Source organism: Clinocottus analis, unplaced genomic scaffold, assembly GCF_023055335.1.
Source record: "Clinocottus analis isolate CAN_PGR_092001 unplaced genomic scaffold, fCliAna1.0.p SCAF_20, whole genome shotgun sequence".
In the NCBI taxonomy this organism is placed as follows: Eukaryota; Metazoa; Chordata; class Actinopteri; order Perciformes; family Cottidae; genus Clinocottus; species Clinocottus analis.
In genome coordinates this window covers 2,266,814-2,283,088 of record NW_027175932.1, presented here as the reverse complement: position 1 = coordinate 2,283,088, position 16,275 = coordinate 2,266,814, and the positions used below count along the sequence as shown (strand labels likewise).

General features: G+C 40.7%; 3 protein-coding genes across 3 annotated transcripts; 2 read left to right on the top strand and 1 right to left on the bottom strand.

The window, feature by feature from the left end:
- Positions 1-454: 454 nt before the first annotated feature.
- On the bottom strand, positions 455-5,976 carry dclre1c (DNA cross-link repair 1C, PSO2 homolog (S. cerevisiae)). Its single transcript, XM_068586918.1, has 15 exons — positions 5,530-5,976; positions 5,316-5,367; positions 4,801-4,885; positions 4,573-4,632; positions 4,418-4,473; positions 4,096-4,197; positions 3,874-3,946; positions 3,501-3,641; positions 3,284-3,385; positions 2,938-3,074; positions 2,719-2,773; positions 2,380-2,468; positions 1,802-1,899; positions 1,313-1,399; positions 455-1,230 (listed from the first exon to the last, which is right to left on the bottom strand). Exons 1-15 carry the CDS (start codon positions 5,636-5,638, stop codon positions 575-577), a joined length of 1,902 nt encoding a protein of 633 aa, XP_068443019.1. The 5' UTR covers positions 5,639-5,976; the 3' UTR covers positions 455-574.
- Positions 5,977-6,027: 51 nt separating this feature from the next.
- On the top strand, positions 6,028-7,487 carry meig1 (meiosis/spermiogenesis associated 1). The gene is made up of 3 exons (XM_068586921.1): positions 6,028-6,140; positions 6,766-6,922; positions 7,206-7,487. The coding sequence occupies exons 2-3, from the start codon at positions 6,776-6,778 to the stop codon at positions 7,332-7,334; spliced, it is 276 nt and encodes a 91-aa protein (XP_068443022.1). The 5' UTR covers positions 6,028-6,140; positions 6,766-6,775; the 3' UTR covers positions 7,335-7,487.
- A 1,741-nt stretch (positions 7,488-9,228) lies between these two features.
- tmem243b (transmembrane protein 243, mitochondrial b) lies at positions 9,229-16,255 on the top strand. The gene is made up of 5 exons (XM_068587141.1): positions 9,229-9,407; positions 11,569-11,847; positions 12,526-12,576; positions 13,485-13,589; positions 14,062-16,255. Exons 2-5 carry the CDS (start codon positions 11,770-11,772, stop codon positions 14,179-14,181), a joined length of 354 nt encoding a protein of 117 aa, XP_068443242.1. The 5' UTR covers positions 9,229-9,407; positions 11,569-11,769; the 3' UTR covers positions 14,182-16,255.
- The last annotated feature ends 20 nt before the right edge of the window (positions 16,256-16,275 follow it).

Below are 16,275 nucleotides of genomic sequence, written 5' to 3'. Positions count from 1 at the left end.
AGACAGTAGAACGTATGCAAAGTATTTGAAAAGTGGAAAAGAAAAGAGAGAACGTGGAGAATCAGATCTGTGTCGCCGTCACACAAGTTTATTTCTTATATGTAAAAATGTTGTTACATATTTTGGTCACAATTCTGTAAAGAAACCTAATAATAAATAAAGAAATCTGTTTCATATTTTTTATGACACCCGTTTAAAATATTTTTAAAAATTGTTTTGTGCATATTTTACTTGTTTCAACTGGAATAAAGTCAAACTAATGAATGATCTGAACTAATAATTAGTAGAATGAAGCTACAATTATCACATCAATATTCATTAAACAACAAAATAAAATGTATTTCAAGGGAAATTCCTCACACAGGTGCATTAGTGCGTGTAGGGCACATGTGGATTTAAAGTGCATTGGAATAAGTGTGTGTGTGTGCGTGCGTGCGTGCGTGCGTGCGTGCGTGCGTGCGTGCGTGCGTGTGGTTGCTCTACCTACTGAGGTTCGTGTGGTTTGCAGGTTTAACTGCAGCAGAGGAATGTTTTTCTAGAAGCTCGTTCTGCGTTCGTCACAGAGCGACGTCGCTCACTGACTTCCTTTGCCGACGCCCACTTCCTCCCCCGACGCCAGCTTCCTGTACAACTGCGACAGTTCGTCGGGCTGCGGCGCCTTTGACTCCGGCGTGCAGGGCACGTCGAAGTCCGACGACGCCTGAGACCCTGAGAGCTCCTCCGGCTCCGCCCGAGGCACGCTATTGGTCCTCGAGTCCCCTTGGTCCCGCCCCCCCGGCTCCGGTCGGAGGATGAGGGTGTCGGGTAAACACGAATCCAGGTTCTGCGAGGAGTGATTGGACAGCGAGGCGGACAGGGTCAGGCTGAAGTTCTCCTCCTCTTCGTCGCCGAACAGATCGGGGCTCTGGGAGCCGGTCATTTTGGAGGGGGCGGGGCTTGGGGCGGAGCAGCAGGACTGTAATTGGCTGTTGAGGCTGTTCTGGCTGTCAGTCAGCGTCTCTGCCGTGAAGAAATCCTCCCATTTAGGAAGAGCAGAGGAGCCGCTTCCTTCAACGTCAATCACCTTTTTCCCAGTTTCCTCTCCTTCCTCCTCCTCCTCCTGGTCATCTTCCTCTTCATCATTCGACTCGCTGCAGTCCACAAAGTTGCGGGTCGCGGGCTGAGCGTCCGTGACCGTCAGAGGAAAAGACTCCACCATAGACACAGTCATCGGAGGACTCGCAGCTCCCACTAGAAGATCAGAAAATAAAACGGTGTGAGCGCTGATCCATAACTTCATCATAATGCGAGAAGTTAAAAATAATCATGTCACCGGTTGTGACGTCTTGGTCCAGCGCCGTCTTCTTCCTCACCGGCGCCAAGTCCAGACCGTCAAACAGCCCGTCGTCGCCGCCTGAGTCTGATGAGTGAAACACAGAACATTACTTGAAAAATATACGCCGACAATTATGTGTGTGTGTTTGAAAAGATACGCCGACAATTAAGTTTGTTAGTTAATAAAGTGGATATTGAACCCACGTGTGAAAGAATTCAAAATGATTTTAGTGATTACTTTAGAGGAAGAACAACTACATTTACTCGGTTGTTGTTGTTTTTTTATCACACACACAGACACACACCAATGCTCACACACATGCGATAATTTGGCAGGCGCGTTTTACCAAAGAGAAGTCACTCTTTCATATTCCAACACGGTGACCTGAAAACCAGTTTCACAGCGACAAGAGACAACCATCGATGTGTTATTGCACCTGTTGTGGTTCCACATGTGTGTGTCTGTGTGTGTGTGTGTGTGTCCCACCGTATGTGGGCCGCTCCGCCACGCAGCGTTTCAGGACTCCCAGAGGTTTGTATACGGACGACGCTTCATCGGACCGGCTCCTGCACATCAGCTTCAACCTGTTCAAACACACAGCGACGACATCATCGCGGCCGTTTGACAGTTTCAGACGCAATTATTAACGTATTATTATTAACACAATTAAACTAGTTACAGCTCTTAAATTCATGTTGTGTCGCAGATGTAATGGGCTCTTACTTTATTAAAATATAAAAGTTCACATTGGCTTCCTATTTCATAGTTTTAAAAAGGAATTTTTTTGACAGAAAATAATGAAAAATGCTCCATTACATCTTCGATTTGCTTGTTTTTGTCCAAATCAAAGAAAAAGGAAAGCAAATCCTCACAATTTAGAAGCTGAAAACAAGAGAATGTTTTGTGTTTTGGCTTTAAAAATGTAAAAAATAGCTGCAGATACGTTTAACTCATGGCCTCAGCTCCAGACGTCACAGTCACCTAAAGACAGTTTTATCATAACGTCTTTTACCAGAGGAGCAAATAAAGTAGAGAGGATGAACAAATGAACACGACACACTCACATCTGTGTCACCTCAGTCAGTGTGCGACCGATCGGGACGACGCTGGGGTAGATGTTGACCGGCTGGAGGTCGGACAGGAAGTTTTTGATCTGCCAATCAGAGAGGAAGATCCAGCATATCTGATTAAAAATACAGTATTTAACTCTGTAAAGTATGTAACTGAGGGGGGAAGTGTCTTGTTTAAGCTCCTAATAGACCCGTGTGTGTGTGTGTGTGTGTGTGTGTGTGTGTGTGTATGTGTGTGTGTGTGTGTGTGTGTGTGTGTGTGTGTGTGTGTGTGTGTGTGTGTAACAAACTGGTTTGGTCTGGTTTAATAATTGAAATAAATGATGGAGGAACCTCTGAGTAGGAGGAGTGGAAGCTGAAGCAGGCTCTGAAGGAACTGGCTCCGGTTCTGGAAACGCAACACAAAAAAAGTGTATTTAATGCTCGTAAACCAAAGTCAATGTGATTTATAATTAAATTCTTATTTCACGGCCTTTTCAGAACCAATAAAAGGTGAACTTGTGTACTTAGAAACCCATCAGAGGGTTTTGTATCACCATAACCGGCGCTCACTTTATTATAACGTTGGTTTTCTTCATCCTCTCTCCGAACCACATGGTGGACGGTTTGATGCTGATGATGCGAAGAGGCGTCCCGTCAGAGGCGGTGCAGCCACACGGCAGCCGGCTGCCTTGTAAAAACTCCTCATCCTGCACACACACACACACACACACAAACATACACACAGAGACACACACAAAAAAACTGTGCTAAATTAATGAATTGACGAAAAACAACGGGCGTTAAATATCAAAAATATAAATACAAAGAAATCTTAATTCAGAACTGGGATGACACCCATGTTTAAACCCTGGATGTGTGCATGTGTGTGTGTGTGTATGAGAGGGTAGACTGGGACCTTCGGGTGTCGGCAGGCATGGATCTGCGTCCGGCGGTCCGTCGTCACGTAGCTCAGGATCTCCGGCATTTTCCTGAACATCTCCAGACTTCTGACGTGGATCTGAGAGCACAGTGGAACAACGCAACATGTGAACATTTAACTCACACACACACACACACACACACACACACGCGCGCGCGCCTACATATATGTGTGTGTTGTGTTTGTGCATTACCTGTGTGTTGAACTCCTCTCCCAGGTTGGTGAACAGGTACTCGTATCCATACGCGGCTTTACAGTTGAGCCACACGACGTGATACGAACTCTGACTGATCCAGTTCCCAACGAGCTCCGAGATGCCGTTCAGACAGACCTCCTGCGCACACACACACACACACACACACACACACACACACACACGCACACACACAATAATCATCACTGTTACTGCATGACATGCCTGTCTGTTCCCTTTCTATCATAAATTATCTTGTATAATTAACGTTGACGAGTCAAGAAATTGTTTGGTTTATAAAAATGTATTTTAACAGTTTCCAAAAACCCAAATTGACATTTTTTTAAAAGTCTTGTTTTGTGTGAAAACTTACCCGAGTGGGAATCTGGTAGAATCGCGGGTCGTAGAAAGTGGAGTCCAGATAAACACTCTGAATGTCCTTCACTCTGCGTGTGAAACAGAAAACAAGAAGTTTAGTTGAGAGCGAGAGCTTGAATAATAACTATATTTAATATTATAAGATAATATTCTGTTACTAGTGAGAGAATCTGTGAGACAGAAAAAAAAACTATTGAAGGTGTTCATCGGGACCGACCGGCTGCCGGAGTGCAGATGTTCCATCCTCGAGACGTCTCCGGCCGAAAACCTGAAGTCTCCCGTGTACAGCACGTTGCCACGGGAACCCTCAAACAGGAACCTGCACGCAGAAACACGCCGTTTCAGACTTTGACTTTTGCGTAAAGATGTTCGACAACCGTTAAAAAAAGAAGATAAATAAACTTTCCAGACAAAAGATTAGAATATTCTTTTCTGTATTTTGTGTATTCATTGGTGTCTTGAGAAGAGTAATAAATGTGTATTTTTAATGCACATCGGAGCAAAGTAGCCCTTTATCGTGCAGATAACCATATACTTGCATAACGGAGCCGGGACAGTGGCCTGCGGGAAGCAACGTGACCAATACCTCTTCTTTCTGTCCAGGAAACACCAGACAATATGGTTAAAAACAATCTGTATTGTATATAAATATTTGACAAGAGAAACTACTAAAAAGAAAGAAAAGAGTTTTTACCTCTCCAGATGTTTCGTCAACCAGAGAAATCTGAGTTGGGCTTTCCAGCTCCAAGGGAGCCTAAAACAGATCATTCAACAGTGGATATGCAAATGTTTTGAGTAAGTTTGATATATCTTATCTAGTCTTAATTGACTTTGCTTGTGGTATTCACAGTTACTCAGTGGATAAAACCCTTAATTACCACCTGCATACACAGTAAAAAAGAACGTAATTGAAAGGACTTACAATGTATTCCTCCCAGAAGGAGTACTTGGGATTGCTCAGCAGAAGCTCTTTGGTCACAAAGGAGCAGTAAAGCCTGACTGTCCGACTGCAAACCCAGAGAGAATACATTAAAACAGAGAATTACAAGTGAGTGTTGTTGTTACAACTGTTTACAGCATGACATCATTGCTTCCACCCAGAGCTGATAGTCGCTTATTGTAATCTTTGTTTGGGTCAATTCAGGATACACCAACTTTAACAAGCTATAAATCAATATCACTGTGCAGAGAAAGAAGTACTCTGGTCTTGTTGCTACCAATACTAACATGTAACAATACTCTGTTTCAAGTAAAAGTCCTGAATTTAAAATCATACTTTTATAAAATTGCCAAAATATCTGAGCTGGAGTTGAGTATAAAGTCGCAGAAAATGGAAACACTGACCTACAATGTACTTAAATACTGAGTAAAAGTAGTAGCCTGAGCCAAAAGGTTAAATAATCCCTCATGAGAGTTCAAAGGTCAAATAAAATTCACCTGAACTGCAGTTTTCTCTTCAGTATTGGTCCTTTCAGTCCTTTCATGTGATCTGTTGAAACGATAAAAACAGAAGGACATCAGCTATATTGTATTTAATATTACCAGTTCAAAGCTAACATCCATTGCTTAATGTTTATATGAAATATACGATGTATATGAGCGGGTTTAACAGTCAACACGGTCGCCCGTTTAACCGTAACACCGGGCTCACCTTTGTGGCAGTGGGAGAGGAAATAAGCCCGAGAATGTAGGTTCTCCCGGTCGAACCGGTCCAGAGAAACGGTGGGATACTCCTTCATTCGACCTGCAAAGGAACTCATCTTCCAACCTTTTTGTGATATATATTTTTTAAGTTGTTTCCAGCAGAAAGAGCATCTTTAGCTCGTTGGCATCGCCAGTGTTTTATTTTTTGTCCCGCCCACTAGTTTCAGTTCTTCTTCTTCTTCGTTTCTTTTTAGGTCGATTTAGATGCTTTTGACGGGTGATACCGCCACCTAGTGTCCTTTTACTTACTGGTCGTTTTCTATTACTAAACCTTGATGCTGTTTATCGTATTGAATCCACGTTCCCTTAACAAATGCCTTCCTTTTTTCTTTCATTCTCAAATACCTGATTAATGTGTACAACACAGCCCGAGAATTATAGGTTTGCGTTGTTATTTAAGCAAAGTCGTTTGGCGCCATCTCCCGGAAGCTTTTGGCTTCTGTCCTCCAACACAGAAGAAGAAAGCTCACGGTAACCAGGCAACCAAAGAGAAGCGAGCTAACTGACCTAACGTTAGCTTATCGGGAGAATAGAAAGAAACCTACAAAAACAACTAAAGTAAGTAAACTGTTACCAGTCTTTTGAATTAAACAAAAAGGGGTAAATGTGTGAAAATGTAAGTAACTGTATGTCAGACTGTGATATCTCAGTAGACATAAAAATAAAAAAGGTTACTTATTTTTTTTCTTTTTAGCCCAAAACGGACCAAACTCCATTGAAAAAAAATGTATTTAGTATAAGTAGCTAGCTATAAGTATTACTGCTTATATTCAGAAGTAATATCACCATATTATTTTATTTTAGATCTCCTGCGTAATATACGCAGGAGATATATCCTGTAATATATTTGGCCAGATAATTATTCGGAAAATGTACCAAAAAAAGTGCATGTTAGTGTTTCAATATGTATTTTTGCTGATTCTTACAACAACAAAAAAGGAATGGAGCCAAATATTTACTTTGCCTGGTTAAGTCTATAATAGAAACACGTTTGTTTTTGTGTTAAAACGCAAACCAGTTTAGCCTCTTTGACGTCAATATACTGTTATTTATCCTGCTGCAGATTGAGGTTAAGTAAGAGCATCTAATAAGTCAGTTATGACCTTAATTATGTGGCATTTTCTTGTCATGTCATTCGAGATGAACCAGGAATTTGACTGTGTATTTCGGCAACATCTTTCAGCATCACCACGATGTCCTCCACTACCAATTACAACTCCAAGCCCAAGTCCATGAGCAGAGCCAAAGGATGGACAGCAGAGGTGGAAAATCTGTTCAGATTCCAGCTAGCCGGCTACAGAGACGAAATGGAGTACATTCAAGTTAAACAAGGGGCCTCGGTAAATATTCTGACCTGATTGCGTCGTTGAGACACAAATTTCACAAATAGGAGTGCCGTTCTTTACATCACACTACTTTTTATTCAGCTGGTGCTTTTATCCAAAGCGACTTAACTAATTTGGTCTCTGCATTTAACCTATACATAGTCCTATAATTCGTTCTAAAGTAGTACTCCAACTATGAGGATCCAGGAGTTGCAGTAAAATAACAGATGTTACAAACGTAAGTAAGAGGTAAAATAAGCTCTAATTATCATCCGTGTTGCTTCTGTTACTGTCTCAGGTCGACAAATGGCCCGAGAGCGGCTTTGTGAAGAAGCTCCAGCGTCGAGACAACACATTTTATTACTACAGCAGGAAGAGGGAATGTGAGGACCGTGATGTCAACAAAGTCAAAGTTTATGTATATTAAGGTGTTCTGGACTTCCACTTTTCATTGTGATAATATAGAAAGATAAACATAGAAAGATATAAAACTGCCTATCAACACAAACTATAGGCACAGATGCACCCCCTTTCAAGAAGAAGGTTTTGTTTTTAATAAAGGATTATTTTTGCTTCTAGACACCTGTTGTCTGCTTGTGTTTAACTCGGAGCAGTGTCTGTGTTTTGAGTTTCACCCAACCGGTTATATGACTGAAAGGCCCGATACTGAAGAGAAAAGTTCAGTTCAGATGAAGTTTACTTGACCATCTCAGCATTTCCTTGAGTTATCATGTTGTTTAGAAATGTGATTGTTAGCAAGACAGAATTTTCCTGTTTGAAAGGTAAGTCAATACAGTAATGTCTCCAGTTAATACTATTGGGTTGCTTATAACATTCATGAACTTGATGTCTTCTCTGGACATTTCAATCTGCTCCTCTGCTGATCGCTCATTAAAGTCATGGTTATATTGTTTAACCGGCATTTCTTGCAAATGTTTCAAAGAGATTGGGTTGGCAGGTTACAGCAGAGCAGCCACTCCCTAAACACTAACATCAAATAAATAGCTCCTACTCTATCGCTCTCTATTAGTAAACCTAACAGAAAATAACAAGGAGGCCTCTTTACATTTTCCGTTTTAAATACATTATTACAGCAACCACATTTCCATTTAACTATAGTGTTAATGAGGAGGAAAGAGTCCATGCCCACTCACTGTAACTCATCAAAACCTGTTGAAAAATGTGACTGAAGTTTTTGTTTGCAGGGATTAACCACTCGGCCTGTCACACTCTCCTCATGTGATGGTACCATGAGGGGGGAGATTATCCGTGAAACACACTGTTTTTCAGATCAAGAACAAATTGCTTTACTTAGCTGCTTGGAGAATGAGAGATGTATGCTTTATTAACTTGTAATTTTAAAAGTTAACCCCTTGGTGATGCAGAGAAATATACAAGCTGATCGGACTACACACCCTGCAGCACCACAGACAGCAGAGCAGGCGAGTTGGCTCATATTAAATTACATTATACTACTTTACATGGTATGTATAGTTATATAACATGTATTTATACATGTATGTCAGACAACTTTTTCATTCTTGTATTTTTTTTTTGCAGGGTTATTCACATTCCTTTAAAATTATGGTTGATTTATTGTCCCAGAAAATGTCCTAAAACTAACTTAAACTTGTACTTTTCCGTTTTATTGTATGACAAGTCTCCCTTTTAACAGTAGAAAACACCGGTTGGAAACACTTTATAAATGGTCGTTCTTAAATTAAAAAAAAAAAAAAAAAACTACAGTCAGAGGTCCTCACGCCAAACTTAGTTTAGAATTTTGACGATTAAATGCAGCCATCTCCTCTCAGTTTACACAGTTACTGCATCCAGTTCGGAGTTTTTAAAAATAATAATAAGACCACTAGTGATCCGTATATTCCTCTTGGGTTAAATGTGTAGTGTCACAGAAAAAAATTTTTTTTTTTTGAGTGAGTCATACTAAATTAGCATATTAGCATCCACTGTTAAATCGCAACATTTTTGAATGAAGTCTGGCGAGTGCGTCAGCCAACAGGCCGTAAACGCGTTGTCGGCTCAACAGTAATTGAACTCGCCTTTAAGAGCTTGAACTGAAGCTCCCGGGATCATTCCCTTTAATTCCCACTCGACCCAGTTATCTGAAGTTACGTTTCCTGCGGAGTCCACGCGGAGGGTTAAGGCGAGTAAAGTCAAAATAATAGAAAACATTAGCTCATAGTCTTCTTCAGCGGGTCTTTACAAACGTATTGATTACCGGACGGTTACCTTTGTTTTGCGACCTTGTAACCGTTTACGTGTAAAGCTCAAGTTTACGTCAGCTCACAGTAACGTAAGTGAAGGTGTAACGTCAACGTTAGCAGGCCGTCTACGGTCTTCTCATACCTGGTTTGTTGTGTTAATAACGAAATATTGCCTGTGTTTCATCGGCTTGTGATCCACTGAACGGTAACACACGGCGAGGGAGCGTTTAACCCCTCTGGTTACCACTTACAGGGCTCACGAGCTGCTTGTGTTAAAGGTAAAGGTGGTTGTTAGCTAGTTAAGTGAGATATTTACCTGACTGTGACTGTCACAGAAATGTTGTTTGTGTCTTAACTTCCCAACCACACCATGCTGCTATCGTTTCTACTGCAGCTGCACAAGAGCTTACTGTTAATTTAACCCATTACTATTTGCTCATTAGACTTTATATACTATATTTTATGTATTTACAGTGTCACTGATGTGGTTGAACTGCACTTAAAACCAGGTTGTTTACAAGTTCTTACACTGTCTTCAAATCTGTCAATCACAACCCCCTAAAAAAGGCTTCAAATGATCTTTTATTAAATTGAATTGCAGCTTATATTCAAGATAAACCTTTCATTTGGTTTTATTTATTGAACATAATTGGTAATGGAGCTGAACGGAGTAGTTGATTAACAGAAAAGCCTAACTCTGATTTGACATGCTTGTAAATTGGGCTTCAGACTGTTGTTCTTCAAATCTTCTATAATAGAAAAAGTGAATATCTTTGTGTTGTTGTTTGTTGGTGAGCGAAAACAAGTCATTTTAAGTACTTTTATGAGCCATATATTGCTGCTGTTTTTACATTTCATAGATTACCCATTTCCTCAAATGGACATATTCACCTTTTTGTTTACTCTCTACAATAACCTGCAGGGGAATGACTAAATAAATAGCTTTGTTTCCTGTATTTGTTTAGTTTAAAACGGCTTACAGAGGTGTCATGGCACTCCGGTTTCTGCTGTTGAAACAAATCTTTTTCTTCTTAGCTCAGTTAAGTCTTGTTTTTAAGGAGCCTAGTGAATCACAAGGCTCTGGAGGAATGTAGCTTTAGGACACTTTAATGTTACTTCATAATGAAGCTCTTGTTTTCCGCTGCGAGTGTTTTTCTGCTGAGAAAGCTCTGTGAGGATTTTGTTTCCTTTCCCCGCTGCCTCCTGACCCAGAAAGGAAGCAGCAACGTCTTAAACGGGTGTTCAACCCTGCGTGAGGCTCGGTGTGAAACTCGTGTTAGAGAAATGTATTTAACCTCTCCAGAGACGTTGTCTTTCACCGTGTCCTGTGAAGTTTTCCCTCCAGTTATTATGTGCTTTATATGCCTTCCTTTGTTTTTTTTTGTGGTGTCTGAACATGAGCCAACCCAACCAGCTGGGCAAACTTGAAATGGGATGTGCGTCAGTTCTCCTAAACTTTCACCTCGCCAGCTCTGCGGTTTAGTTGTGTCACTTCTGGAGTATGTTGGATTTTTTTTCTGAGAGGTTGTGAGCGAACAAAAGAGACTTTTAAGTTTCTCCAGGGAATTTTGTGGCAATATCAAACATTAGGATGAACAGGAGGAGAATGCATTGCACACATTTATTGCATTAAACCAGGACTCAAACTGAAGCGTCGCGTCTTCAAACGTCTCGTTCTGTGTCATGCAAAGGTCCGTATTTATCAGATATTTGATTTAATGTTCGTGGAGTTTTTGCTGAATAAGTCACTCAAACGATCAAATGAATTATGGACGCAGTCGCTGTTTTTGTTGGTTAAAAAAATGAATAACAAGCTCACTGGTCACTAAGTAACCAGATGGTTTAACAGAAAAATATACGTTTTACATTTCGGAATCAGAATGCAGCTGGACTTTGGTTTCATATCAGCTTCCTCTTTCAAACCACTCTCATCATCATCGTCGTCTTTTTTTCTGCTTTTCTTAAAGGGCGGAACTGACTTGTGGTCGTTATCGCACCTGAAAATAGAGGAAGTGAAGCCGAGAGAGCGGCAATAAAAATCAGTTTTCTGTCGTTTATTTATCGGCGGTGGAAGAAAGCCAACGTCTTCATCTGTGAGAGAAACTGTTTATTCATAAAGACACAACTTAACTTTTAGAAAATGATTGTGGAACAAGGGAAAAAAGTCAAAGTAAATACATTCAAAGAAAAAAATAGCATCTTTTTCTGCAAGTTTAAGTCTCTTAGAATGTGTAAATTAAAATAAAACATCTGATGAGCTCCTGAATGTCACTTGTGCAGATGTTGCTTTTTTTGTTACTGTGGTTTGACAACGCAAGCAGGAAGTTGCAGGAAACCCTTGAAGTTGTTTTGAAGGACTTTCTGTCGCCCGATGGTGGAATTCACCCTTTTATGAGCTTTTTCCTGTTCTGATTTGTTTCTGTTTTGTTTGTTTCACAGCTAACGTGACGATCCCGCCCGGCCGCCACCTCCGCCATGTCCCCATCGGTCTGCTGACGGCTTCCTCGACGGCGTTGCGGCGGGAGGGAGAGAGCGGCTCCGCTAACATGCAGCACTGGCCCGGCGTCTCCAGGAGGCGGCGCCGCTGAGGAGGAGGAAGAGGAGGTCGAGCGGGGGCCTCGGCGCCGAGCGTTCGGCGCCATGGACGACTTCACCACCAGGACGTACGGCACCAGCGGCATGGACAACAGGCCTCTGTTCGGAGAGACCTCGGCGCGGGTGAGGAGCGGTTTGATCCGGAATGAACGTCTCAATTCCACTGCAGACGTGTGTTTAGAGAATATACACAATGATGGAGGGATGAAACTGGAGGTGAAGTGCAACTTGACTGGCTGTCGGAGGCGAACAAGAGCCAGCTGGTTGTTGTAGTTCTGACTGTGAACTTGTTCCAGTGCAGCTCTAATGCAGCGGTTTGTTTTTATATGAAAGAAAATGATGTAAAAAAAAATAGCATTCATTCCAAAATACTTAAAAAAATAGTTATTTAATACATGTATAATAAAATATAAGTGTAAGTTCATGAAGATAATTGTATATATTCTATTTTAAATCAGACATAGATGGCACATCGCTGTGTTTTACATCTTTTTTCCAACCAAAAATAATTTTGCACACTAAAAGTTTCTCTCACAATAAAGGCCGTTTCATAAAGAGATGTATGTTTATTGACCATTTAATCAATAAATACAGTCGATGTGCAGTACCACATGTTTTTGTGTGAATTCAACACTCGACAAATCAAATATTTTCTCATTTAATCGAGAGCTTAAGGGCAAAAACAATCAGATATCTTTGAGTCATTTGAGGACGATGACTCCTCCCACACAGTTATGATCACAAACACGGAGGAGATTTCATGTTGTTTTTTTTGTCGTAACTCTTTGTGTTTTCTCTCAGGATCGGATCATCAACCTGGCAGTGGGAGGATTCACGTCTCTGGTTGTTCTTGTGAGTACAAACGTTCTGTTTTTACTGTGACACGCACAGAGAACAGTTATTATACATACAACGAAAAGCTGATTTTGCTCCGTCCTCCTAACACAGAATTACAATTAAAGGGAAAAAAATAAGGCATAAAAGATAAAACAGTATTACACAAAAATATGATCATAAAATTGCTATGATAAAAATATGATCATAAAATTGCTCATTGTATCTTTATGCGCTATGCATTGCTAAAACATTGCTACATTGTCCAAATATGGTCATGACATGAAGTCGCAGCAGCCGTTTTCTTGATAATATTTAAGAACTGACTGTCTTCAAACACTTTCCTCCCCTTCCAGCTGTTATATTTCATGTTAATTAAGTTATTTATATCCGTTATGCATCGACTAGTTCGTCGTGATAACAGTTCTGAGCCGCTCCGTGACTTTGAAAACGCAAACGTCCGAGTCATTTATCAGCTTCCTGGAATGCGTTTATCCTTTTTTAATTTCCACTGTGACCATCACACAGCGTGGGTTCCTTTTAAAGTCTTTAATCTTATAACTGATTACAAGCGTCTCTGCTTCTGTAGCCATTAAAATGTCTGGCATGATGTCTGACATATTCCGCATCATGTTCTAGTTTCTTATAGCTGCAGTCAGCATTAACTGTGACGCCACAAGACACACACACACACACACTTTCATAGTCTATAAAAAACTAAATATGTATGTCTAACTTTGGCGAGTAGCGTTAGAGCGTTAAATGTGATGAACAAGTGCCTGTCAGACTAAACTGAGGGCTAAAACGCAGCTTTCCCACTGTGTGAGATCCGGTTTAGCATCTCTGGAAAACCTTTACTTCAGAGGAGTTTTGTGAAGTGAAGGTTTTTATGTTGTCGTTAACGTCGGTGCCGTTGTGTCTCCCAGGTGACCGTGATCAGCTCCTTCCTGTTCCCCTCGTTGCCTCCACGACCGCTCAACGTCTTCTTCGCCGTGTGCATCCTGTTGGCGTGCGGATCGCTCATAGTGCTGGTAAAGCATCGTTCTCCCTTTTCAAAGCTCATTTATTTTAACTTATAGACATTTTAAGTTACTTGTAATGACAGCAAGAACATTATTTCTGAATAAAAGCTCTTTTACAAACAGTCGGGCATAATTTAAAGTGTGAGTATTTAATGAAAAGCAATAAAAAAAATACACTATCCAGGAGGATTTGCTGCTTTTAACCGTTTTAAATCATTTTAAATTGAACATTTGGGGATTTATGGCTGTTGATCTTATGAAATACATAATTTTAGGAGATGTCACTGTTTTTAGACTACATTATTAATGAATTAATGATAAATTTGTGATTTCAAAAACTGTGATGAACGCTGGGAAATAACATTTTGTAGACTACTCATACAAAAATGTTTGAAATCATTTTCTTTTCTTTAACAATTCTTTATTTCTTTGTTAAGAAAAGAGCAATAAAAAGAGCCGTTATTCCCGTCTCCCCCGTCAGATCTTCTGGTACCGGCAGGGCGACCTGGAGCCCAAATTCAGGAATCTGATCTACTACATGCTGGCGTCCATCGTGCTGCTCTGTCTTTGTGCCAACCTCTACTTCCACGATGTCAGGTAGAGACGGGGACGCGAGGAAGAGGAAGAGGAGGAAGGGACATGGCCTTGACACGTGGAAGGACGACACAGAGACACGGACTCGTCGCACACGTGAAGGATTTAATTTCCCGCCTCACCTGCAGCAAACTGAAGCATCTCGGACCAAAACCAGTGAAGCTTAATGGTTCCAGTGGGATGAAAACTGTCAGACCTGGTGCTGAAACATAATGAACTATTCACACACACACACACACAGACACACACCGTGTAGAAATCATGATGTACTGTTAGAGGCCATAAATCTGCCTGGAGGAGGAGACGGGTGTGTTTACATGAACATAAACGTCGTTGTTTACAGTCTCCATAACAATAAGGAGCTCTTGAACGTGCCACAGTGCTGTTTGGTTTGATAATGCAACGGTTAAAGGAAACATCTGCCCCTTCGTGTCCAACTCCTCCTGCGTTGTGTTGCGTTTTACCCGTTTGTCTTCGCCCTCGTTTACACAAAACATTTTACATCTCGTGTCGAGCAACGTTCCTCTGACCTCCAATAAGATAATAACTTTATTTATATAGCGGCTTTTTAAAAACTAAGTTTTATAAAGTGCTCTAGAGAGGAGCAAAGCAGAGTCACACAGCTTAAATACCTTAAAGGACCGTCCCATGAAGACAATGAACACAACAAAACCAAACAAATAACCACACAGACAAACTTCATTCAACTTTCATTTATATTCAAGATTATTTAACAAAACATTTCAACTCTCCCATTTCATGTTTGAATGAGATTAATCTAAAATCCATTTACATAAAAGAAAGTATTTTCTATGCAACTTCTATATATTTTGTCTCAATATCGGTCCAAAGTTCAAAAGATAATCTCACTTTTAAGAAGCAGAAACCAGAAAATAACTTCCTCCATAACAACTAAAATATTTCTGATTGAAAATGTGTGTTTTTACAAATATATGATTGTTTTTTTCTTGTTTAATCTCAGAGAATATCACTTTCTTTCCGTCTTTCTCTGTGTAAATGTCATGTTGTTCAGACGTCACCAGGGCGGATGTTTCCCTTAACCCGGACGTATCGTGAGCATGTAAACACACCGACCGTGAACTGTAGCACAAACTAGCTAACGCAGCAATAGCACAAACTAGCTAACGCAGCAATAGCACAAATTAGCCAACGCAGCAATAGCACAAGCAGCTTCCGGCTCCTGGGGCCAATATTATGCAATTATTTACGCCACTGCTTCCTGTTTTGATCTAATTCTTTGCAAAGAGGATATCTTTTAAATGCTGCACTAAGTATTGGTTGACTTATGCCTGACTTACACACACGTGCAGCTGTAGCACCAATGAAAACACGTTTGATCTCCACGGGGGTCGCGTCACATTCCTATATCACGTCGATGTGTCCGCCATCGAAATGTTGCACTTAATTAATTCTGCCATTCACGACTCGATGCAGGTTTGTGTTTACATCGAGCGAGAGAGACTCATAATCACGGGAACGTTTAGTATTTTCAGATCCGTTTAGCTCAGCACATTGCATTGTGTTAAAAGAAAAGTTTGGTTTGGACGCCGTTTACATGCGTAGCTGCTTTAGCGGCTAAGAAGCGCTGGACTTTTCAAACTGGAATTTAGACGTTTTAAACAAATTCTGTGGCGATTGTTTTCTCGATCAGCTCTTTTTTATGTTAGAAAAAAAAAGCCAAATGTGTTTTCAAATTATACCAAAAGTCCGAAACCTGAAGATGTTCAATTTACTGTCAGAAGGAAAATGTAACCGGAAAGTTTCCTGATTAGAGAAGCCGGAGACTGAGATCTGTCCATTCCCTGGAGCTGAAGTAGAGCTGCAACAACGACGGTCGTTCCCTCCGATGCCAAAAGTATAACTCTGGTGTCGGGTTTGGTCTCCAGACTCACTAGAGGAACATTATCCTCCATCCAACAACCAATAAAGTGTCAATATGGTAGAATATGACCAGACTTTTCCTTTCAAATCGCTCTCAGCTCGACTCGACTTCAGGATTGTCAAAGTTTATTTTTTATTCTATTCATTTATTTTCAGGAATAAATAATGATGGACCCAGACTGCCTCTGTACTTTGTGTG

Bases quoted from the DNA above. Each gene is read 5' to 3' on its own strand.
- meig1 (XM_068586921.1), top strand. From the start codon at position 6,776: ATGTCCTCCACTACCAATTACAACTCCAAGCCCAAGTCCATGAGCAGA. The intron at 6,923-7,205 runs GTAAATATTCTG...TTACTGTCTCAG, and splicing joins AAGTTAAACAAGGGGCCTCG to GTCGACAAATGGCCCGAGAG.
- dclre1c (XM_068586918.1), bottom strand. From the start codon at position 5,638: ATGAGTTCCTTTGCAGGTCGAATGAAGGAGTATCCCACCGTTTCTCTG. The intron at 5,368-5,529 runs GTGAGCCCGGTG...TCGTTTCAACAG, and splicing joins CCTCTCCCACTGCCACAAAG to ATCACATGAAAGGACTGAAA. The intron at 4,474-4,572 runs GTAAAAACTCTT...TTTCCTGGACAG, and splicing joins TTGACGAAACATCTGGAGAG to AAAGAAGAGGTATTGGTCAC.
- tmem243b (XM_068587141.1), top strand. From the start codon at position 11,770: ATGGACGACTTCACCACCAGGACGTACGGCACCAGCGGCATGGACAAC. The intron at 12,577-13,484 runs GTGAGTACAAAC...TGTGTCTCCCAG, and splicing joins TCACGTCTCTGGTTGTTCTT to GTGACCGTGATCAGCTCCTT. The intron at 13,590-14,061 runs GTAAAGCATCGT...CTCCCCCGTCAG, and splicing joins GCGGATCGCTCATAGTGCTG to ATCTTCTGGTACCGGCAGGG.